The sequence below is a fragment of the Scatophagus argus genome, chromosome 21 (assembly GCF_020382885.2).
Source record: "Scatophagus argus isolate fScaArg1 chromosome 21, fScaArg1.pri, whole genome shotgun sequence".
In the NCBI taxonomy this organism is placed as follows: domain Eukaryota; kingdom Metazoa; phylum Chordata; class Actinopteri; family Scatophagidae; genus Scatophagus; species Scatophagus argus.
In genome coordinates, this window is record NC_058513.1 from 10,396,641 (window position 1) to 10,420,101 (window position 23,461).

The 23,461-nt window shown below is 39.3% G+C and overlaps 1 protein-coding gene across 1 annotated transcript in view; it reads right to left on the reverse strand.

Annotated features, from left to right (window-relative positions):
• The window catches only part of lrp2b (low density lipoprotein receptor-related protein 2b), a 39,018-nt gene extending 20,487 nt beyond the window's left edge, over positions 1-18,531 (reverse strand). The window contains exons 1-38 of the mRNA XM_046377974.1: positions 18,417-18,531; positions 17,249-17,359; positions 16,961-17,083; positions 16,400-16,516; positions 16,116-16,226; positions 15,580-15,696; positions 15,030-15,146; positions 14,522-14,665; positions 13,965-14,081; positions 13,530-13,658; positions 12,985-13,154; positions 12,548-12,771; positions 12,016-12,222; positions 11,712-11,914; positions 11,256-11,396; positions 10,703-10,912; positions 10,303-10,495; positions 9,542-9,667; positions 9,274-9,404; positions 8,974-9,111; positions 8,454-8,732; positions 8,105-8,344; positions 7,837-7,959; positions 7,575-7,691; positions 6,928-7,305; positions 6,516-6,764; positions 5,603-5,811; positions 5,248-5,432; positions 4,853-5,081; positions 4,326-4,503; positions 3,871-3,999; positions 3,613-3,779; positions 3,178-3,321; positions 2,661-2,770; positions 1,994-2,171; positions 1,317-1,530; positions 347-583; positions 43-234 (exon numbers count right to left, since the gene is read on the reverse strand). Coding sequence (XP_046233930.1) covers positions 43-234; positions 347-583; positions 1,317-1,530; positions 1,994-2,171; positions 2,661-2,770; positions 3,178-3,321; positions 3,613-3,779; positions 3,871-3,999; positions 4,326-4,503; positions 4,853-5,081; positions 5,248-5,432; positions 5,603-5,811; positions 6,516-6,764; positions 6,928-7,305; positions 7,575-7,691; positions 7,837-7,959; positions 8,105-8,344; positions 8,454-8,732; positions 8,974-9,111; positions 9,274-9,404; positions 9,542-9,667; positions 10,303-10,495; positions 10,703-10,912; positions 11,256-11,396; positions 11,712-11,914; positions 12,016-12,222; positions 12,548-12,771; positions 12,985-13,154; positions 13,530-13,658; positions 13,965-14,081; positions 14,522-14,665; positions 15,030-15,146; positions 15,580-15,696; positions 16,116-16,226; positions 16,400-16,516; positions 16,961-17,083; positions 17,249-17,359; positions 18,417-18,483 — 6,454 coding nt within the window. The 5' untranslated portion in view covers positions 18,484-18,531. The remainder of the gene's footprint in view (positions 1-42; positions 235-346; positions 584-1,316; positions 1,531-1,993; positions 2,172-2,660; positions 2,771-3,177; positions 3,322-3,612; positions 3,780-3,870; positions 4,000-4,325; positions 4,504-4,852; positions 5,082-5,247; positions 5,433-5,602; positions 5,812-6,515; positions 6,765-6,927; positions 7,306-7,574; positions 7,692-7,836; positions 7,960-8,104; positions 8,345-8,453; positions 8,733-8,973; positions 9,112-9,273; positions 9,405-9,541; positions 9,668-10,302; positions 10,496-10,702; positions 10,913-11,255; positions 11,397-11,711; positions 11,915-12,015; positions 12,223-12,547; positions 12,772-12,984; positions 13,155-13,529; positions 13,659-13,964; positions 14,082-14,521; positions 14,666-15,029; positions 15,147-15,579; positions 15,697-16,115; positions 16,227-16,399; positions 16,517-16,960; positions 17,084-17,248; positions 17,360-18,416) is intronic.
• Between the last annotated feature and the right edge of the window lie 4,930 nt (positions 18,532-23,461).

Here is a 23,461-nt window from a genome sequence, read left to right on the forward strand (position 1 = left end):
AGCCTTCCTGTAAAGGTAATGGATGGCTGGGTGACTCCATACCTGCAACCCAGTCTACAGCAAGGCCCTGGATGCCTCCTCTTCCAACTCCTGAGTTGATTACACTGCTGTAATAACTTCCATCTGTTTTGACTCTGAAGATGCCCCTGTCTGAGCTGTAGGTGCTGTTGTCCGTCCAGTAAACAAAGTCAGACTCGATATGGAGGTCCAGCTTGCCCATTATGGAGTTGGAAGCTACAAAAGCAAAAAGAAAAATACTACTTGTAGACAGATTGGCTTTGATATCCAACAGATAGTAAAAGCAAGATCAAACATCATGATGCAGAACAATATTAAGCCAACATACGTCCATTGACTGGCACCATAGCATCAGAGTGGTCAGAGCTGTTTATGTGGAAGCCACGGATGTACTGAGGAGCGGAGACAATTGCAAAAGATTCATACTGTTCACAGCGGGAGCCATCTTGAGACGGGTAAAAGCCTGTGGTGCAGGCACAGGTCTTTTGCTTGTTTGGTTTGGGCAGACAGAGGTGGGGACAGCCCCCGTTGTTGGAGCTGCAGGCATTGGTGGTCCCTGCTGAGTCTGAGATGTGAGAGAGAGGTGTAGGTGAGCATATGAATCCATATTACTGTAATGCACATTTTTTTAAGTGGATTTCTTTTTTTATAGTATCTGCTAAAACAACAGTATAACCATTCCGCCTCAGATGGTTGTCACAGCATACAGGGCCCCTCGACTTGGATTGACTTGTCTTATAGCTCAGAACAGCAAATTTTGAACCTTTATTTTAAAGTTAAATATGTTTTTTGAGGGTTGTTCAAATCTTAATTAGAAAGCGACAGTGGAGAGGTTAGGCAGAGACAACAGAGACATTGTTGTTCATGGTCTGTAGGATGTCCCTATTAAATCACCTTTAAAAATCCACTTCTTAAAAATACATTTTAAAAATTGACTCAGCAGTTTTTCATGATTTTATGCAATATGTATCAATTCATCTATTTACCACCATTTTATCAACTTTCATAGAGTGAAATCAAGAGCATCACAAGAAATCTTCAGTCTTCAAAAATGGCAGTTTATTTAATTTTTTTTTTTTTTTTTTTTAAAAGAACTACAAGGACTGTAATAATAAAATGTTTTATCAGCACAAAAGGACGAAATAGAAGTGGTGCTCAATCCTGCTAGCGTCCTTCAGGGGAACACGAAACTCCTACTTGCTCACTCAGGGACAGTAATTACCTTTTGCATAATATAAACGTTTGGAAAACACCAAAAAGCACCTCTGGATTAATTAAAAAAGAATGAATCCACTTACTGTCTCTGGCATGCACTTTGAGGGCACGGAGACCAGACAAGCCACTCCTCATCACCACCATACTGGCACCGCTCTCCTTGTCCACCCTCTCAATAACCTCGTAGTCCAGGTCTGTGTAGTAGAGGTGGCTCTGGTGAATCGTCAGTCCCCACGGATGGGACAGGCCACTCACCACTGTCACTCGGGAAACTCCATCCATGGTGCCACTTTCAATCTGAGCAAACAAGGAAGGAGTGCAAAGTGAAAGAGGTTAATGAAAAAAGCTGAATCAGGGGGACAGAGGGGGCATGTCCCAGATGTTTGTGCCAGATCTGAGATTTCCTCATTTCTGAGATATCATGTTCACAAGAACTGGAGGTATTTGAGGTCACAGTGACCTCGAACTTTGATTTTTAACTACCAAAATCTTGAGACCAACTGGACATTTGAGCTAAATTTGAAAAAAACAATCCTTCCAGGCATTCGTGTTTAAGAGAATGGGATGGACAGACAGTCAATCTGGAAACATAATGCTTCTGGTCACAGCTATAAACTAAAAAATAAAGGTGGATGTTTTTCATGAATAAAAGAGTGAGTCAACTCCCCCAACATACCTACGTTTGTATTGAAATGTCCAGTAACCGACAATACTTTTGCTTTCTATCTCTATATATATTGAACATGTAAGCTATACATACCACTCCTGAGCCTGCAACACCCCAGTACAGTTTGAGGGTAGAGATGTCAGCAGCAATGAATCCTACGTTAACCAGGTTTCCTGTGTAGAGGTTTGTGAGGTTTCCTCCATCCATGTCAGCGCTGCCAATCTTTGGAGGAACTCCACTGTCTGACCCCTTGTCCGTCCAGAACATTTTTCTGTAGAGGGAAAGTGGAAATATGAGAAACAATTAAAGAGAGTCAATCAACATGTGTACATATCAAAGGTTATAAATTGATCGATGTGGAAAATTCTTGCCTTGATAAACATTCAGAATATACATATATAAGTGTTTTTTGTTAGTTTGTTTGTTTTTTTTCACCTAGTGCACAAAAATGCTGAGATGTAGCTGCAAATGTCTGACTGTCATACTGATTAATTTGTATAATTTTGAGTGGATTATTTATTATTATTTCAAGAAACGCGACTGAAATGGACAAGCTGCTGTTGGAGAAATAAAATCCTCTTAATTTCCATTCAATCCGTGATGGTCAGCTGGATCACTTGTCAGATGAATTATTGCTGTCCAGTTACTGAGTTCCTGCTCTACTGGTCCTGTCTTTCCTCCCATTGTTTTCTTCCCATTTCACTGAATTTAAGTGACATATCAAATACTTCATGTCTTCCTCAGTGAACAGATGCTTTACCCTCGGGCTGGATCCAGGGCTATCCCAACAGGGTCTCCTACTCCCTCTGGTTTACCAGTGGAGGTGATCAGGGTCTTCCTATAGTGCTGATTTCCATCCACACGGATTACCTACGCCAAGTGTAAAAGTTTTTTTTTGTTTAATTACACATGTCAATGCAGTAACAGAAATTCAGTGATTAAACAATGACAAGAGGCAGTTTGGATAAACTGGCAATATGTGAATTGCACAATAAAGGAAACTAAATAAGTAAAATACCCAAACTAAATCAGACAAAGAAATCCAAGATACATACTGAAATTTAACATGACAACAGTATAGCATCATCTCTATAATTTCACAGTCTTTTGGTTTTCACAATTTCACAGTCATTTACCTGTTGTGTAAATGTTTAATCTACTAATTTTGTCTAGCCTACATCTGAGGCAAGTTTCACGGTGCTGGGTTCTATTTTCCATAGTATTGTGAGTAATCAACAACAAACAGTGTCATAAGTTTTGCATCAAAGGGCGCTTACCTCTATGGCTTTAACAGTGGGATTGGTGTAGTACATTATTCGGCTTATCCAATCAAAAGCCAGACCAGACGGTGAGCCCATAATAGCAGCTGGAGCGAACTCGGACCTGTTGGTACCACTTGTTTTCACTTGCCATATGGAACCCTGATATTAGAGAAAAATTAGAGACCATGTTTCAAAATTAACTTAATATATAATAAAATAGATAACATTCAAGTCCACAATGCACAATGCACAAATGCACATTGGTGATTAACTATACATTTACATAGCATGTTGCTAAGTAAAACAAAAGGTTCTGCAAAGCCTTATGATGTCGTCCATATGGATACCATTATACAAGTTCTAATCAAAAACTGTCCTTGCGCAACAGTAAATTTAATGTGCAGTGTCATAAACCATTTCCCCAGTAATCAGTTTAAGACATCTACTCACGGTGTTCTGCACCCAATAGACCAACTGCTCCTGGTCATCAAATTCGATGTCTCTGCCCTGACTGATGCCCGACACAGGGGTCATTGCATTGTTGGAGGAGTCAGCAGGATCCAGAGGAATTCCAAAAATCACTGAATCTCTCACCACCATCAAGAAGGGAGTCTTATCTATAATACAACAGAAGTACACAGGAACACAATCATTATGCTATCTATCAAAGCTGGAAAAGCTCTATTTCTCCATGTGGTTTACACCTACCTTTGATGCAGGTGTGTTTGTCAGCATCCAGCTTCCAGCCAGATTGACAGTGGCAGGTGTGGTACTTTGGTCTCATGCCTGACAGCAGGCACAGCTGTGTACACAAGTGGTCTTTGCATGGGTTGATGGCTAAGTAAAAAATCACAGCGTCAGCATCAGTCAAACTTAGGACTTTTGACATTTGTCCTAAGAAAATGATGATTTGGTAAAGGAATTGTGTTAGTGCTTTCTTTTTGGCTATGGCTGCTACTGCTGTTTATGCTCTTCATGGTGGAATAAAATCGCAAAGGTTCAATTAAATTGAAACAAATACATTTATTTTAGGCTATATTATGTATTGTGTGTGCTTTTTGGATCAAAAGCAATCTTAGTTACCTTAAATCAATGTTGTCTATCACATAATAAACAAAAAACACCTCAGAAAACCACACATGTGATGTTTAACTGGGAGCTACCTTTAGGCTGTTTGATGGGATGGTCCATAACAATGCCCATGGGCTGGTACACATTGTTCATCAGGGTGGTGATGTTGCCACCATGGAATTTGTTTGACATCATCACCTTGCTGGTGTATCGCTCCGACCAGTAGACGTTGTCCTCAAAGATGGTCATACCATGTGGGTGCTGCAGAACCTAGAGTGAAGTGGAGGAGGTTTTTAAACTTTATTAATCCAATGATGTTTTTATTTTAAGCTCAGATCTTATTTTTAGCACTGTCCTGGTTTACTGATACCTTTAGACCCATGCATATGTGAGAATTTGTCCCCCACTTCGATTTGCTTCTAAAGAAGTTAGTATTATCCTTAAATTTTCCCCAATTTTTATTGCTTCTCAAATGTTCAGGTTACCACCTTACCTACCATCTTAAGAAAATGACTAGCATAAAGGAACTCAACTTATCTTCGGTGGAAATGAATTACGAGTTCCTCATCTATTACAAGCTTGGTACAGATCCAAAATAATAGAACCAAACTAAACATACCATCTCACTTGCCATGACCTGATGACGGTTACTGCCATCGTAGTCACAGTAGTCAATATATTTGAGGTAGGCATCAGCAAAGTAGACCCTGTGTGTGGTGTAGTCCAGGGCCAGGCCATTGGGCCAGTAGAGCTTAGCGCTGACGATGACTTGTCTCGCTCCTCCATCCATGTAGGCCCGCTCGATCCTGGGGTTCTGACCCCAGTCTGACCAGAACATCAGGTTAGTGCTGGGAAGAATGACAGTGTGATAAGGAGCTCTGATATGTGTGTTTAGGGGCTCAAAAATATTGAAAGATTTTGTAAAGATTTTATGGAGCTAAACATAAATTGAAAAAAATAGCAATGTAATATCAGAAGAGCAATCTGAATGCCCTTGTCAGATTCTCTGCTTACTGGTTACGGGGGTCTAAGACCAGTCCACGAGGACTGGTAATATTCTTGTTGAGAAGGACTTTCCGATAGCGGCCATCCAGAGTAGAGACCTCAATGTTCTCCATGACAGAGTCGGTCCAATAAAGGTTCCGGCCCACCCAGTCCACAGCTATACTCTCTGGTACCATCAGACCTGAGGAGAACACCTAAAACAACAGGGACTCAATGAATCATGAGAGTATTATATAGTTTGATTTAATTTATGTTGAGTTTTCTGTCCCAAAACAGCAGATACATTCAAATTCTACTCTTTTCATGACCTGGGGCTGAAATCTTTCTCTCTGTGTTAATTCATCTGTGCCATTATTTCTCTTACTTCCCGTTTGTCTGTGCCATTCTGATAGGCACTCCATATCTTCTTCTCCGAGGCATCAGCCCAGTAGATTCTGGAAGTTTCGCGATCAAAGTCTACAGTCACGATGCTGGAACCGCTGACCACTGGATACATTTGGGGTGGTCTTATGTTGATCTTCTGGGCAATGATCTGGTTACGCTTGGCAACCAGAAGTACAGCTGATAGTTTGTCTAGGGGCAGAAAAATATTTTGTTTCTCAACAACATCTAAAGCAGGCATCTCAAACTGGTCCACAGGAGGGCCGGTGTGGCTGCAGGTTTTCTTTCCAACCAAGTAGCAGCACACCAGACTTGACTCATTTAATCAACTGATCTCCGTCTTCAGACAGTTGATTGGTCAAACGGTGTGCTCTTGGTTGGTTGGCACACAAACCTGCAGCCACACCGGCCCTCCTGTGGACCAGTTTGAGATGCCTGATCTAAAGCATATCTTTGTGTGTAAGTGCCCATATGGCATACAAATTAAAGAATCTGCTTTACTGGCAGTATATATATATATTTACATACACACACTGAATTTTTCCTTTAAATTTAACCCATCCTTGGTTGAACACACAACCAACACCCAGCAAATTACATGCACTGAAACACGTTTCATTAATCACTCCACCGACTCCACCTGTCCAGTAGGGGAATTGAACTGGTGACCCTCCGATCACAAACCGCTTCTCCGACCTCTAGGCCACAGCTGCCCCATGATACTACAGCCTAAACTATAGATAGGTATCTAGCTATGTTCAATCTTGCTTTACATTACTGTAATTGCTGCATTATTGCCCTTTTAAAGGTCAAAATATCACTGAATTTTTTTTCTCTTGGCATTACAGCAACATTGTTAAACTGCAGTTTTATTTGTAATGTCATGTGTTTCTCACCTGCAGCTTTACAGGTGCGCCCATCGGGCTCTAAGATGTAACCATCTGAGCAGTAGCACCTGAAGCTCCCTCTCTCATTGTAGCACTGCTGGCTGCAGAATCCTGGAATCAGACACTCGTTGATGTCCTCACAGGTCTTAGAGTCATTAAGGAGCTGAAATCCTGATGGACAGGTGCACTGGGCACCAAATGGTCCTTGAATACAGCCATCACTGCAGCCCCCGTTGTTCAGTGAGCAGTCATTTTGGTCTTTTGGAAATGACATGTGAATTAGTGCTATACATTTCTTAGGCATTGTGCTGAATTTGTCCACAGTAGTGGTCTTTGTTTTATTTTATTATTTTACTCTGAATTGCACTACATTTGTGCTAATAATATATATTATATAATGTATGAAATTTTAAAAACTCACTGCAGATAGGTGACTCATCTGCTCCATTGGGGCAGTCCTTCTGGCCATCACACACCTTGTCCAGGTTGATGCACTGCTGATTGGTGGGGCACTGCCACTGATCGGGGGGACAGCTAAATGGAGGGGTGGGGCAATTCTGTTCATCACTCATGTCTTGACAGTCATTTTCGCCGTCACACAAATAGCTTGTTGGGATGCACAGCTTGTTGGTACACTGGAAATAGTTGGTTCCACAGGTGACAGGTGGACAGGAGTTATGTTCATCGCTTCCATCCTCACAGTCAGGATGGCCGTCACACTCCCACTCGTCTGGTATGCAGAAACCGTCAGTCTGGCACTGGAACTCATCATTGTGGCAGAGGCCTGGACCTCGAGTGGCTGGAAGGGCCGGCAGACATTATAAATGACTGAAACCGTGATTTACTCTCATAAACTTCAGCAACTCACCAGTAGAAAAAGAAACATTGACCAACAGGGCAAATAAGGAATTATAATATTATATGTAATTATACAATAATAATTATGACTAAACAACAAAACTGTCAGAATTTCAAGTAGTAAAATTAGTCATAATTATATCAACCATTAACACAGTTGACATAACTCATTTTGTTATATATTAGATTTAGTCAGAGTTGCTAGCTTACGACAATTTTGTTCATCAGAATGGTCCTTGCAGTCGTATACTCCATCACACCGATACAATGAGCTGACACACTGGTCCCCAGTGCCACAAGTAAACTCGTAGGAGGCACAGGAAAACTCTTGTGGTGGAAATGAGGAAAATAAGGAGGAAAAGTTAAGTAATTAGCAGTAGCGTGAAGTATCACCAGCTATTTCATAACACCATAAATGATATACATAAGTAAAACAGAACACAGCAAAGAGTGAGATTATAGTGATTCCTACCGCAGTTTTTCTCATCAGAGCCATCAAGGCAGTCCTGGTCTCCGTCACACACGTAGGAGATGTAGATACAGCGGTGGTCGGGACACAGGAAGTAGGCAGGAGGACATGTTGTGGTGGTTGAATCTGTCAATCACAGATACAGCTTGTTTAGCAGAAATTTGTCACATTACATTTACAAGAAGATATTTGTTTGTACACGTTTTGATGTCGTAAAAGTGAGGGCGAGGGAAGTGTCTGAACTGAAAATGGACAGCCCCAACATACTTACTACAGTTGTGCTCATCAGAGCCATCACCGCAGTCATTCTCACTGTCACACACATAGTCTTTAGGGATGCATAAGTTGTTATTGCAGGTAAATTGGTCAGCAGTGCAGGTAGTAGGGAGTTGAGTGGGGCAGTTCATTTCATCAGAACCGTCACCGCAGTCGTCCATGCCATCACAGCGCCAAGTGGACGTGATGCAGTGCTTGTTGCTGCAGGTGAACGTCCATGGAGAGCAGGTCGCTCCTGGAGATATATGACGCAGACAGATACATTAATAAGAAATAACAACAAAGACTGATAAATAATTTCCTTCCACTACTCCTCAAACACAAGCAATTTTTCACACATTCACCTGTATCAGTGCAGTTGGCCTCGTCAGTCCCATCTATGCAATCAGCAATTCCATCACAGAGGTAGGAGTTGGGTCTACAGCGTCCCTCATCACACTCAAAGGAGTAATCACCACAGTTGTTGTCAGGTGGGGGAACAGAATCGTCCTTGATGCAGTCCCTCTGATTTTCCTGAAGTTTCATGCCATATGGACAACCACACACTCGAGTGAAGGAGGGCATTGGGAAACAGAAGTGACTGCAGCGCCCGTTGGGCAGAACATTGCATTGGCTGGTTAATCCTGTTGCGGAAGGTGATAAAGATGCAGTCATTAGGCCACTGGATTATTATTTCTGGCTGACTCTCTGCTCAACTATTGCCTGCTCACTCTGCAGTCTTTAACTAGCATGTAAATCCACTTCACACACACACAATTAATTAAACTAACATTTGCCCTTTACTTACTGCTCAGTTTGAATCACTGTATGATAGGAATGTTGAACTATTTGCAAAATCCAAAGTCTCCATGTATGTAAACTTACTGTTGTGGATGTCAGTTGTGTAGGCCTTGACATTCATGATACCGGTGATTCCTTGTCTGATCATAAAGTTTCCTCCTCCATCCCTCTTTCTCATCTCAAATACTGCTCTGGTCCTTGTATCAGACACATACAGGTAGTCTACAAGACAAAAATAGATGGTTCAGCAGATGGTTAAGGTTACTTCAAACAAAAATCGTATTCAGAAAATATAACAAATAAGTCACAGACAGCTGTATGACAAAGTTGAACTTAAACATGAATAATATCCCATACAATTTGAGCAGAGATCAATGAACCAACCTGAATAAACTGTTAGAGAATAGGGCTGAGTAATCTGTCCAATATTGGAAAATGTCTGTCTGTCATATCCGTGAATGCCAATATGACCAATCTGGTCCAACTGGGAATCCACCCAGTACAGTCTGTCCATCCTGTCGAAGACCAATCACAAGGAATTAACCAGTGACCATATTGCTGTCCTCACAACATGTTGTTTTATTCCTGGAAAAAGCCTGAGTATTGTTCATTGGAAACACATCATAATCCTAGAGATCATCACTGTGCTTACACATAATCAAGAGCGAGTCCATAAGGCCATCCCAGTGTTGTGTTGACCAGAGGGACAGCTTTGCTGCCATCAGTGAAGCCTCTCATTATGACTGCTGGACGGTGCCAGTCAGACCAAAACAAGTAGCTGTGATTAGACGCACAAACAGACAGATCTGATTAGTGTTGACCAAAAATAAAATATAATGAGATCAAGTTCATCTTGATGTCTTTTTATGGATTATAACCATTATGGCTGCAACTGGCATTACAACCTAGTAATCTGAATAAAATGTTGGCATCTGATGTTTTTGCAAACCATGGATATGTATATTTTGCACATTTTATATGTATCATATCAACATTTGTAGAATAGATCAGGTGAGCTTATTAGCAGGAGGAAGAAGGGATGTGTTGGCGTGAATATCTTGTTTTAACAAGACATTTTCTGCCCATTTTGGTGGCAACAGGTTTTTGCATGTCCATAACTTAGCATGCATATGGGGTTAGGAGCATACAGCAGTTAAAAAAAACAATAGAATATATTTTAACACAGTGGTATCAGATTATTAGTTGACAATTGGAATCGGTATTGGGTGGGAAAAAAATAGCACTGGAACATCTCTAAGTAAAGGCAAGCTAAACAAAGCAAGTGGAGTAACGCAGTAGATTACAGAAAAAAGTCATTTAGAAAATACTGCATATACAGGATATCAATGAAAGAGTCTTAGACTGTTACACTATACTCTCTTGTATTTACGCCAAATAAATCTGACCACTCACCCAGCACTGGGATGCACTGCGATTCCTTTTGGGTACCTCAGTCCTGTCACAATGTCTCGTCTGGATTTGTCTGTGACTCTGAAGGCCACCACTGACTTGTAGGTACTTGTGGTCCAAAACAAGACTTTGGAGGTCCAGTCGTAAGCCATGGCGTCAATCATTCCTACTCTGTAGCCTGTCAAAATCTGCTGGACTGAGAATGCATGAAAAAGAGGTATATAGTGAGTAATAGTGAGGTATAGAGCATTGAAAGACAAAATGTGGTGTTATGATCATACCAAACTTACAAATTACAATTACAACTCACAAATTATTTTTGGTCAACATTCATTTTTTACATTTGAGCTCACTGATCACTGAGTGGATCTGTAATGGTACCACAAATGTAATAAAAATTTACCAGTGCCATTGAGAGTAGACTTATAAACAAGGCCTCTGGATCTGTCATTGTAGAAAAGGGCTTCTTCGTTGCCATCAAATTCCACAGCAGAGCCAGAGAAAGATGTCCCAAGCCCCGAGAGCGGCAGGGTGACGTCCTCCTGGAGGGACAAGTTCAGTGGGATTCCCCTCACTGCCAGAGAGGTGGCTATCAACAGGAAATCCTTCACCTCTGTTCAAAGAGTGAGTGACAATGGTTACTAGCAGGAAAACATACTGTCTGGAAAATTAAACCCCACATCTCTGCATGTTTTACTGTTTATTGGTGTAATTGAGACAAAAATATTGGAAAAGAAAAGATATGGATAACACAAGTTTAGTGGTCTCACGAGCCCTATAGACTAATTACGAAACAAAGTTTGACTGATGAGGCTTTTATTAGAACTACCCATACTCATCTAAACACACCTCAGTAATAATTCACAAGAATCATTTCTGATGCAGCATAGATCTTTTAAAATACATGGAAATGCTTTACACATCACACATTTTGCCTTCAATTAAAGGAAACTCACTAAAGCAGGTCCTACGGTCAGGCTGAAGGTCGTAACCGTAGCGACACTTGCAGCGGAAGCCAAGACCATCATTGTCGGTGCGGTGACTCAATACGCAAATGTGTTGACAGCCACCGTTGTGTCTGCCACAAGGGTTGATCACTGTAAGACATTACAAAGGTGGTCATTCTATCACAGCACTGTTCTCATATTGGTGTAGTATTAATTCAGTAAACGTAACAAATGAAATTCAGTGTATCTATGTTAAAAAAAAAAAGAAAGAGGGGTCACGCTTTCTGATCAGTATTTGAAAAGAATTCTCCGCTGAGTAATCATGGAAATCCATAATGGAAATGCATACAAAATTCAGTAAAATAGGAACAGATAATTAATTCTATGCCAGCAGCAGTGCGCTTGGACATCTCTGCTCAATGAACTCAATCTGACTTGTTACAAGTTGGAAGTACATCTCCTTACCAGCAGGCTGAAGGACGGAGTGTGAGACTATAACATCGCCCGGCCTCTTTGTGGTATGATAAAGGAGTGCTGGGTTGCTGCCATTGAAGCGGTTCGCTCTCACCACACCCATCTTGGTCCAGTCAGTAAAGAATACATGGTTTTCAAACACAGCAATTCCAAAAGGATGTGGGGCCTGGGTTCCACCGTTGAGAACAATTTTTCTGGAAAACAAGAACACAGAATGGCCATCAAGAAGAGAACGATATGGATGTGTCACTTTCTAATTTTGGCTTGAAATTACAGCACCAGATGCTACCTTTACCTGTCCAAACCACTATAGGTGACACTCTCCACTGTATCAAAGTGGCTGTCAGACCAGTAGACCCTCTTGGTGACAATATCTACTGTAATTCCTGTTGGAGTACCGAGTCCCCTCTTCACCAGCTCGCCGCGGTTACTGCCATCCATGAAGGCACGTTCGAGCTTCACCTTCTCTGTAGTAGAGCCCTTGTCTGTGAAGAACATGTAGCTGCAAGAAGGCAAACAAATGAAAATGTAAAAGGATGCTATAGAAGCTATTTGATGCCAGGTCAAGTGGATGTAAAACCTCTTGGTATAATAAAATTATTGACTTGTATTTTTCTCTTTGAAATCTTGCAGAACTGCTGCTGATTTATTTTGAATTTCTATAATTTATAATCATAATGATCATAATGACAACAAGCAAAATGTCATCTCCCATAAATGACACAGAGCAGACCTTCGACCAGTATTTTACCACTTTTCTTTTCAGACCAGAGATTTAATAGTAGTGACCTCTCAAAGCGCTGAAAGACTCTAGCATTTAAACGCACCCTACTGTAGGGTCCAGGACAAGGCCATGAGGAGCCCCCAGGTCTTCAGCCACCAGTGTAACACGATTCCCTCCATCAAAGTCGCACATGTCAATGCGCTCCACCATGGCCTCTAAGATGTAAAGTTTGAAATTGACCCAGTCCACAGCAAGGTTCTGGACATTGTGAACTGCAGAAGTCAGGATCTCCTTTATGTCACCCCCATTGTAGTTGGCAGAGTATACCTGGAAAAAGAATGAAAGGTTTGGGATAAATTGAATTTTCTCCCAGCTCACATACTGTCTTAAGAAAAGTATAAGCCACAGCTGCTACTGTACAGCTTACCAATGACAGAAATTATCATGGCTGAACTGTAGTGGCTCAGTTCAGATACACAAGTACCTTGAGCTTTACAATCAGATAAAGATCAAATATGTCACCACACAATCCAGACTAACTTTTTGGGTATATGTATCACTCCAGAAGACTGTGTCGCTGTGCCAGTGGTATGCCACCCCTACAGCAAAATCTTTACCCTGGGACGGCACCAGAGTTCTGACAAAGCGCCCGTGTATATCAGCCATCATCACTTCACCCCCATTGGTGAAGATGAGCTGTGGCAGTCCAGCTGGAAAACACAAATACAGGACCTGAAGTGAATTCATTTGAAAAAGTTGCCTTTGATCTTGGGCACTGATAAAAAACATATTTCAGAACAAGTTTTATCATTGTAAAGAAAAACATGTGTATATATATATATATATATATATATATATATATATATATATATATATATATATATATATATATATACAGTACATGAATATTGGCTTTAAACAAGACCGATGATCACTCATTATGGCCAACACACCAGAGTTTGTATTTTCTACTGATCTATGTCGCATTGAGCTTTGACACACTCCACACATTTTCTAGCAGCAAATATACAGTAAAAAGTATAATGTTTGTATATTATACAAAGCTACTGTGTGACTTCCGGTACCTGACACATTGGCTTTGCAGACATGACCCTGCTCCAAGAAGTATCCATCAGCACAGCTACAGTGATGTGTACCAGAACGATCTTCACACAACTGGTCACAGATCCCCCAGATCTGACAGTCATTATAGTCTGGCCAATAGGGAAGAGTATTTTGTTTTATGTTTTAGACAATAGAATGAGAATCTTTATCAGTAATGTTGTAAAACTAAGCCAGTAATTGTAGCTTGTCAAGGCTGAATCACCTTAAAAGTCAAAACAAAAAGCTCTGTTCATTGAAACAAGCTGAAGTTTAACATTAAAGTTCCAGGATACGTTTTATGTTTAGAAGTTTCCCAGCACTTTTCTGTGCCATCAGCACCACTATCAACAAGGCCACATAACACCACATGTATATTTTTTTTTCCCACACAAACAAATATGACATATGACACTCACCTACACAGGAACGGCTGTCATTGGCTACAATGAAACCATCAGGACAGTAGCAAGCGCCTCCCTGAGGAGATGGGTGGCACAAGAACTCACAGCTCAAGGTGGAGCACCGCTCCAGGCCTGGGAGTGAGAATCCAACATCAATCGACATCACTGCCAAAGCTAGATTCAGTTTTAAGTTTCTTATTGTGGAAAATCACAATCCACACTGTCAGTGCATTCTTATGCACATTGTAGTATGACAGCTTTAGTTTGGCCATTAGTGATCAAAATTACCTGAAAAAGGTTAATCATAAACTAAGAATGTCGGATGGAAGTGATAAGAAAAGTTAAAGCTATGTTTATTTCGCAGCAGCTGACTTCTGTGAAACATTTATAAGTAGTCTAAAACCCTTGCACTTACATTTACACCCCTATGAAAGTGCGGCAAATGTAGCTCATGTGACCAGATCTCTTTAACTTCAGTCAACATTTCATTCAGTCCCATGTGCTTCTTCTCATTAGACATAATCCGTAGATTTCTTAAACCCATCTGTAAAATTTAAATCTGCGTGACTTACCGCAGGTTTGCTGTGCTGTGGAGTTGGTCTCATCTGTTCCTCCAGGGCAGTCGGGTTTGCCATCACACACTTTGCCCATTGCTATGCATACTGTTGAGCCAGGGCATCCCCACTCACCAGGGTAACAGCCTCGAGAGTTACTGTCTAAAATGCATAGGAGCGGTTGCGATTATATTGTGAATTAGAAATATCTGTCATTAAAAATACCTTGAGCAGGTAATATTTTCAAGTGATGCAATAACTGTTTTATATTTTGATGAGGTTTAACTTTTAAAGAGTGGATTTGACTGTTAAGTTTCCATTATGTCCCTTTTCAGGACCGTCTTTAAATTTCTCAAAAGTCTTATCCTAAAAGAGAGTTTTTATTATTCTTGAATAATAATGACAATGAAACTCCTCAAATATACCAACACAAGTAACATTTGTGCAATGTTTTAAAATAACTTGGTGATTATACTGAATTTCCACTTCAAACTATGAGTCCACCATTAAGGAGAAGTTTTCTCACCACATCCTCTCTCATCACTGTAGTCCCCACAGTCGTTGTACTGGTCGCACACCCAGCGCTGAGGAATACAACGGCCACTGGAACATGTGAACTCATTGCCGTCGCAACTCTGGTACACTAGAGAATAAATAGATTGACAGATAGATTGATTTCTGCTAAATTTTACAGTTTAAAAAATTCACACTTTTTAAAACTTATTTATTGATTACAATGGAACATTTGAGATGATTATGATACAACCTTGATTCTAAGTTGTAAATCTATCTACGATGACATACAGTTTATCACCTAAACAGTAATAACTGCTGCCTTATCAGACACTTTCACTGTAGGAAATGAAGGAAAATCAGTAAATTGTGACATTTAAGCTGATGGAACTGCCAAATGATTGAGATTTGCCTTAAAAATGTAGCTGACAACTAATTTCGATTGATTGACTGATGGATTGATTGATTAATCAAGACACTTATACTAGACAAAACAGCTTCGTGGTTAGCAGAGTTGCACTTTTGTTCTCTGTAGAACTCTGTAGAACCATTCCCATCCTTACCACAGCCTTGCTCATCACTGTTGTCCCCACAGTCATCGTAGTGGTCACACAAAAAGGAATGTGAAATACAGTAGCCATTTGCACACTGAAACTGGTGCAGCTGACAGTGCTGTGTTGCTGAAAATAATAATAAAAAAAAGACTGTGACTCCATTTAGGAAGTGGTCAAAAAAAGAAATTTCCATGTGACATTCTCCCTCCTACATTCTCCTTCCAACACAAATATCAATTTCTTCTTGTTCTTCTCATTATTATCATCATTATTATCACTATCAATAAAGTTTTCATCTATTCACACTGTTTATCTCTACATCATCACAGCTATAAATGGATAACTTTAATTTTGTCTGAGTGCAGGTAATATTGTGATGAGGTGCTGTATGTCCACCATCTGAAGTTCAAGGACGCCATCACTGCGTCATATCATCTTAAGCAGCATTTGCACAACATGAAAAATGTATTTGGGGGGAAATATAATATGCGAAACCATATTTTACAGTTAAACACCAGGGTTCGCCATGAGTCTTGTCTACTCACTGCAGTTGAATTCATCGGAGCCGTCTCTACAGTCCTGTAGCCCATTGCAGCGTTGAGATTTGCTGTAACAAGCTCCATTAGCACAAGTCAAGTCAGCGCAATGTGGATAGTCTGTAAAAAACACATTCTATTAATTTAAGGATTATCAATTTTTAGTTTGAATAATGTAAATATAAGCATCCCTAACAGAACCTCTCCATTGTTAGAGATTAAAATGGGTCAACAACAATATCTGACAGAATATGGACAGTGCAGTAAGTTCACTGTAGATGTAGAACTCTTACCGCAGTTGTTCTCATCAGAGTCGTCCACGCAGTCTTTCACATGGTCACATCTGTATTTGCTGGGGATACACTGGCCCTCCTGGCAGGTGAACTGGTCTGCGCTGCAAGTCCGTCCACCTGAACCAAGAGCATGTGTGTGGGTTTTGTTTCAAAATGCTATGCTGCACAGGAATTAGAATTCTGGATGTAAAATGACAACATGCAGAATATCAAAGGGCAAAATATCACCTTCAGCTAAGGAATTTGGGACAATCTGTCATTTGTTTTATCATCATTTTTGTTTGTCCAGAATATTTCTGACATGGAGAGCCAACAAAGTATGTTTTTGCTCATATCAGAGAGATTTGGATTGTGCATGATTCCTTGCACAGTCCTATAGAAAGACTTTTTTACACCGGACACCAAGTTTCTTTACTCTTCACTCGCTTCAGCTTTTCTGTGTTCTGATCTCTGTGATGTTCCCTAAGTCCCAAAGATATAGATTTTTAACACCTTGATGAAAAAAAAGAAGGAAAATAGCCACACAGTTTTAACCAGCACATCAACAGTCTTTCTGCGTACCACAGGCTCTTTGTTCATCCGAGCCATCGATGCAGTCTTCCTCCCCATCGCAGACAAAGCCCGAAGAGATGCATTCACCACTTGTGACACACTTAAATTCTTGCGAGGAGCATGACGGAGGAGCTGCCCGCAAAGAACAAAAGGAGTTAACTCAAAAATAACTGTGCATAAGACTTGGTTTTATGGTTCTGTTCAACAGATTATTGCAGAAGCATCCATATATGTTTGTGTGAAGAATTTTACACTGGTTTTGCTTGGTATTATTCCACTGTTGGTTGTAATACTCACGACAGTTCAGCTCATCTGAGTCGTCTGTGCAGTCTTTTGTCCCATCACACCTCCAAGCTACATCGATACATTGTCCATTGGAGCACTGGAACTCTGTACTGCCACAACTTCCTGCAGAAAACAGACAGAGAGAAGGTTAGATTTAAAAGTCAAAGTTGGTTTCCCATAAGGTTCAATTTGTCCCCCAGATGTTTCATCAAATATCAAATATATATTTAACATTAATTTTAAGAATTAAGAAAAATTAATATGCTCGTTTATTAAAAGTGATCTTTACAGTTCCAGTTTCGGTCTTAAACCAGAAAAATTTGGGGCAATCCCGATATAAAACATGAGTCATCATTCATTTTTCGATGTGCATGATGTTTGCATGAAGGTTTCCTTGCATGGTTTCAGTTACAAATGTCATATTCACTTTTAACAAAAATACAAAGGCATCCATCTTCTTTTTTCTCTTTTCTTTTTTTTTTTATTTTACTGTATCCTTGGCAAATGAGTGACCCTGTTTATGACAACTGTGGCCACACTGAACCTGAAAACATGTGATTTGGCCATTCTGGTTAATTCTTCACCATCGATGAACAATCCATTTCATGACGTTAGAGTATACAGCCCATCATTTGAAATATATAACTGATGTCTGAATCAGCAATGAGATGTGTACTTTGTATCGCTTGCGCATTCAAAACTTCTCAGTATTTTGTGAAATTTCTTTTTGAATAAAGCACTTCTTATGTGGTGTGGCAAATCTGCTGAACACCTTAGGAATGGATTTGGAATTTCTTTTAAAATGCAAATATTCTCCTTCCCTCTGGAGAGAAAATCTTTTTCCTCACAGTAAGTGCACTTTTTAATAACTCAGTTGTTTAAAGTCTCAGAACAGCCAACATTGTCAGTAATCACATTGTGTTTATCCATGTAATAATTTTTAAAGTGAGTGTCAAACTACTCATATAACGTTTAAGCATGAAAAAAAAATAAATCTACAATAATTGGGATGGAGGAAATTCCTTCAAATTTGGTATTTTGATGAAAATAAAATACGATGAGGTGAAAATATGATGATGCATATTTCCCACAGTCCCACTATTGAACATCATCTAGTACTGAAATTGAACAGATAGCTTGAACATACTTGAAACATGTGAAATCAGGAGAAGTAACATACCTTGAGCAAAGTGAATTCCTTGGCAGAGCAGAAGAAGAGACAGAAGATGAAGACCGTTGAGGCCCATAGTTTAATTCTGCCGTTAGTTTAACAAAGCATATGTACTCATGCTAAATCTGACTCTCTTAATCTGAATGAGCCTGAGGAAGATGCTGAATGTGAGACTGAGATGTATAACCCAGAGCCAACAGCTGACCAGTAATGTGACATGGCATAAAACAGCTTTTTATGGCCAGTTCCTTTACATAAACTTCGATCTAAGATTAACTTTTACCTGTTGGTATGTTGTCTGCATCAGCAAGAAAAGGTAACCACTCATTTTTGTGTAACACTGTAGCACTGCAGCAAGTCAACACTGTTTGTGGCTCAAACCAGATAGAGACATTATAGTCTCTATCCTGTTTGTGTTATATTTGAAAAATATTCAAAAATACAAATACTAAATGCCAACAAGGTACAGCACAGTGGACGTGCTTTAAAACATAAAGAAAAACACAATGCTGCGAGTATATTTTCAGGTCTAATGCACATGTGGTCATGAATGTTTCTGACCAGCTCTTCATCACACATGCAACTTCAAATCTAAATGTTTTATAGTTGAAAGCATGGCATACAATAAATAAATAAATAAATCCTGCAATAAATATTTTTGACAGTACTTTTTGTACTTTTTTCAGGTCTCATTGGATTGTATTGTACAGGTACTACTTTCATATTTTTTTTCATTTAATATCTTTTTTCTATAACATATTTTAAATATAAATTTGACATGAAATTGTTTGTGCAAGTACAAGTACCATTATTATTACCTGGTGCAGATACTTGAAGTGTTAAAATGTAATTCCATATCCCCAACCTAATTTGAGCGGAGCAATAAAAAATAATCATTATCTAACAGGAGGTGTGTGTGGCATGTTCCAAATGATTGCAACATTTATGAGACATCATAATTGCAAATTTCAGGCTATTGGCAGCTTGTCCTGTTTCCTTATTACATTTTACAATGTGTGACTTTGATACAGTAAATCTGCTTAGTTGGTTTCTAACACAAAGGAATATTGCTTTGTTGCAAAAACAAAAGAGGTATTTATCTACCGGAGCTGTAAAGCAACTAAGTACATTTCCTCAAAACCTGTGACTTAATAGTTTTGAGGAATTTGGATAAAGGTTAGGGTTACTTTACTTCAGCATTTCCATTTTCTACTTTTAGTTTGCAGATTCAGATTTAGATTTAGATTATTAATACAAAACATAAATCATGTACTTTAAGTAAAATACTTAAAAAGTGTTTGAATGCAGGTTTTTACTTGTGACATAGTATTTTCACACTGTCATATTCTCACTTTTGCTCAAATAAAGACTTAAATACTTCTCTCACCACTGATATATGTAGTCAGTAGAGTGAAAGGAAACTGGAGTGAAGCTTCAGTTACATCTAAATAATATTTGGACCATCTGTTTTGCCATAATCTCTTACAATTATTTGTTCACTGAAGCTCAATGTGTAATTAATGTGTTTTTCTTAACGATACATGTATAGTGCATTTAGTCATTGTTTCTTTGCTGTTACTGAGAAATTACAATGACTTTAATACTGACACATTCTTTTAGTTTGCAACAGACACTGAGGCGATTCATCGATCAAAACCACTCTACGCTGTAAATGAAAATAAATTTGGACTGTTCCTTTAAAGTGACATGCTGACCAGCATTAGTGTTCCTGTTACTAAAACTTTGTCGCCCTCCAGTGGTAATACCAACACTGACACAACACCTCAACACAACAACAACAACAAATTATTTTTCTTTCCTTTCTAGTTTATTTACATATTACTTTAGTATCAGACATTAAAAAATTTAATAACACAAAGTTAAGTTAACCAAAGCTGCATAACCGTTTCAATGTCGTAAACATTTTACACATGTTGTAATAAAATATATGGATGGGCTAATGTGCCCTAATTTGAAGAAGTACTTCATTCAGTTTTATGAGAAAAAAACTAAACCCATCTCATTTACAAAAACCAAGTTAAACATGGAATTGTAACTCTTCATAAATGTAAAACATTTCAGATACAAAATGATCGCTTGTAAATTCATAGATGAGTGAGAAATGAACTGAGGGAGAGAATGATATCAAACATCACTGGGTTTCAGCTCACAGATCAAAGTGTTTAAAAGACATAACTGCCCAATGTAATATTGAGTAATATTTATTAGTGCTTCTGTTTGTACAGCTCTTATTATATTGGGAAATTAATGATGTGCAGTTATTTTAGGAAAAAAATCTGAGATGTTTCCGATGAAACGTACACAAGCTTCTGATGTGGGTAAATGTCACTGGATAATCCTTTGTGGTTCCTCGTTAACTAAACTTTCTTCCATTGTCGTGCAGGTATGAAGGGTTCGTCCAACCTTGGCTCGAAGTGATTATCTGAGGTCGATTTGTTGTATAGGGGTTGCTCTTTTGTTGTTTCTGAGCATAGGGGTTGGTCTGGGGTTGTTTCTGAGCATAGGGGTTGGTCTGGGGTTGGTTCTGAGCATAGGGGTTGGTCTGGGGTTGTTTCTGAGCATAGGGGTTGGTCTGGGGTTGGTTCTGAGCATAGGGGTTGGTCTGGGGTTGGTTCTGGGCATAGGCCATGTCACGGTCTTCGTACAGCTGCTACAATGAAAAGAGACATTATTTATCAGAGAATAGCAAATTGAAGCCACTACATCCTTGATTGTCTCTTCTCTTTCCATGCTGAATATTGTCAGTTCTTTGCTACTCAACATTCTACTTGTATTTCTTCCATTTACCCTCAAACTCCTTCAAAGTTTTATGCCAAACACACACAGAGACATACTCACCGAGTTGCTTGCCGCAGGGACCTGGTTTTGCCAGCTGTTCCTCTGAGATATCTCCATGTTAGACCTGCTGTCCAAGCTGCCTTTAGTTGTGGCCCGTGGGAGCCGAGGCATCCCAGCAGAGTCAAAGATGTTAGCTGACCCATTACCTGAAGCTGCCTGGCTTTTTATTGAGCTGATGTTAACAAATGTTGCCCCAGTGGGAGTGTGGCTGGCATAAGGCGTTCCATTGTCTGCATTTTTGTTTGTCTTGAAGCTCTTCATTAAGGATCTGAAAAGATAAAATATTAAATTATGTTGGATATTACTGTCACTGTTGTGTGTTTTAGTTTCTTTATTACATTTGGACGTTGAAAAATTATGAAAATGGATGAAAGGATCAGATCAAATGGACCACATGACAAAGGTCTGTAATGTTACTTATATATTAGTTTGGGCATTTAAAGTACATTTTTTTCCTCATCCTCAACTTTGGGAAGCCTGTGTCACCACGGGCTCTTATGGGATACATAAAGATAAAAGTGCAGAATGAATGAGAGAGAAACATAGCAAAGATAAAGCAGAGGCAGTAATGAATTATTGGAAATGGGTGAATGAATATATGCAAAACTCACTTGCGTGTCATTATAGGCAGAAGAATCAGTATTATGAGCAGCAGTCCCCCAAACACTGAGCCAACAATTACCACCGTCAGTCGCCATGCTAACAAGACACAACGACAAGGTCATCATTCAGTTAGTTAGACTTGCAAACAAAGATCTTGTGCTCGGAAGTTGCGCACTAGCATGGAAGTCCTACCTATACAGTGTCTATACCAATATCTAAATCTGGTCAGAGGCATACAGTTGACACACAACATAAATATATACTCAGATGGCATCCTGTTGTAAGCAAGTTTCACAGACCACTGCAGCACAATAGCCTCTAGTTCATTTTAATCAAACGGACCTAAATAAAGTAAAATAAAATTCAATTACATAAAACATTTGGATTGCAGGAGAAGATGATATTAGAAGTTACTCCCCAACCCTCATAAAGTAGCATAAATGATTTTTTAATGTGCTGTCAACAGGTTTATGTCACTGTTTTTGCCCTTCACTCAAACAATCACATGCTGTGTACTCACATTCATTGCAGTTAAAACCAGAATATCCAAATGGACAGCTGAAAGACAAAAGAACGGTGAATTTTACATTTTTATTTATATCCAAGCTCTCTACAAGCACAGGTCGTACTCTCAGCCTTTCCCTCCTCACTGTGATTTCAGAATATGCTATGACATTTAAGCACTTACTTGACACATTCGGAATTCACAGCTTTTTGACCACTGGGACAAGCTATAAAAGTAGAAAAGGTTGAGGTATGTTGTAGTTCAGACAAAAAATACATAGAATATAATACACACTCACACACACATAAAATAAATGCTCTTACCAGTGCACACTGTGTCAGTGAATTCTATTGGAACGTAAGCGTCCTTGCAGGTACAATTAACAAATCCATCGCGTGATATGCAGGCTGTAGTAACACTATCACAGGTTTTCTCGCTGCACATGCTTTCCTCTTTGAAAGAAGGAAACAAAAGAAGTTAATCTCAATACATCCTGATACACAGCTCAAAAGTGTAGCAGTACAAAATATGAAGACAACTTACAAATAACTACATGACATGAACTGTGGACTCAAAGTATTGTGATAGCAGCTGAGCAGTACTATTATCAGCAAGACATTATTAATCAGTGTGGCTGAATGATAGTGTACATTCTGTACTGTATGCTGTACAAAGAACACTTATGAGCAATGACAGAGGGACCAACAGTTTACAGCTGTGATACATTGGTCTCCCTAAACTACACTCTTTCTGATCAGAGAATTGACATTAAAATAGACAGCTTAAGTTTCCATGATCATGATTTAGTATACAATATGTTTAGTGATAAAATGTTTAATGACAACAACAGTGGTCAGTAATCAAAGCACAATGCAGAACAAAGTATTTACAGTATTTACAGATCAGAACAGAACTGGCCATTTCTTGTAGAGTTGGTATCTCATGAACAAAATTGTTAAGAATGTGGGTGTTTTGCTGTGTTAAGCATTTAGAAAAAGTGTCTTAAGTATAGGTAAAGAAAAAAAACTATATGTGGCTGTCTTTGAAATGCAAGGGACATGAAAATTTCACTCAGATGCATTTCAAA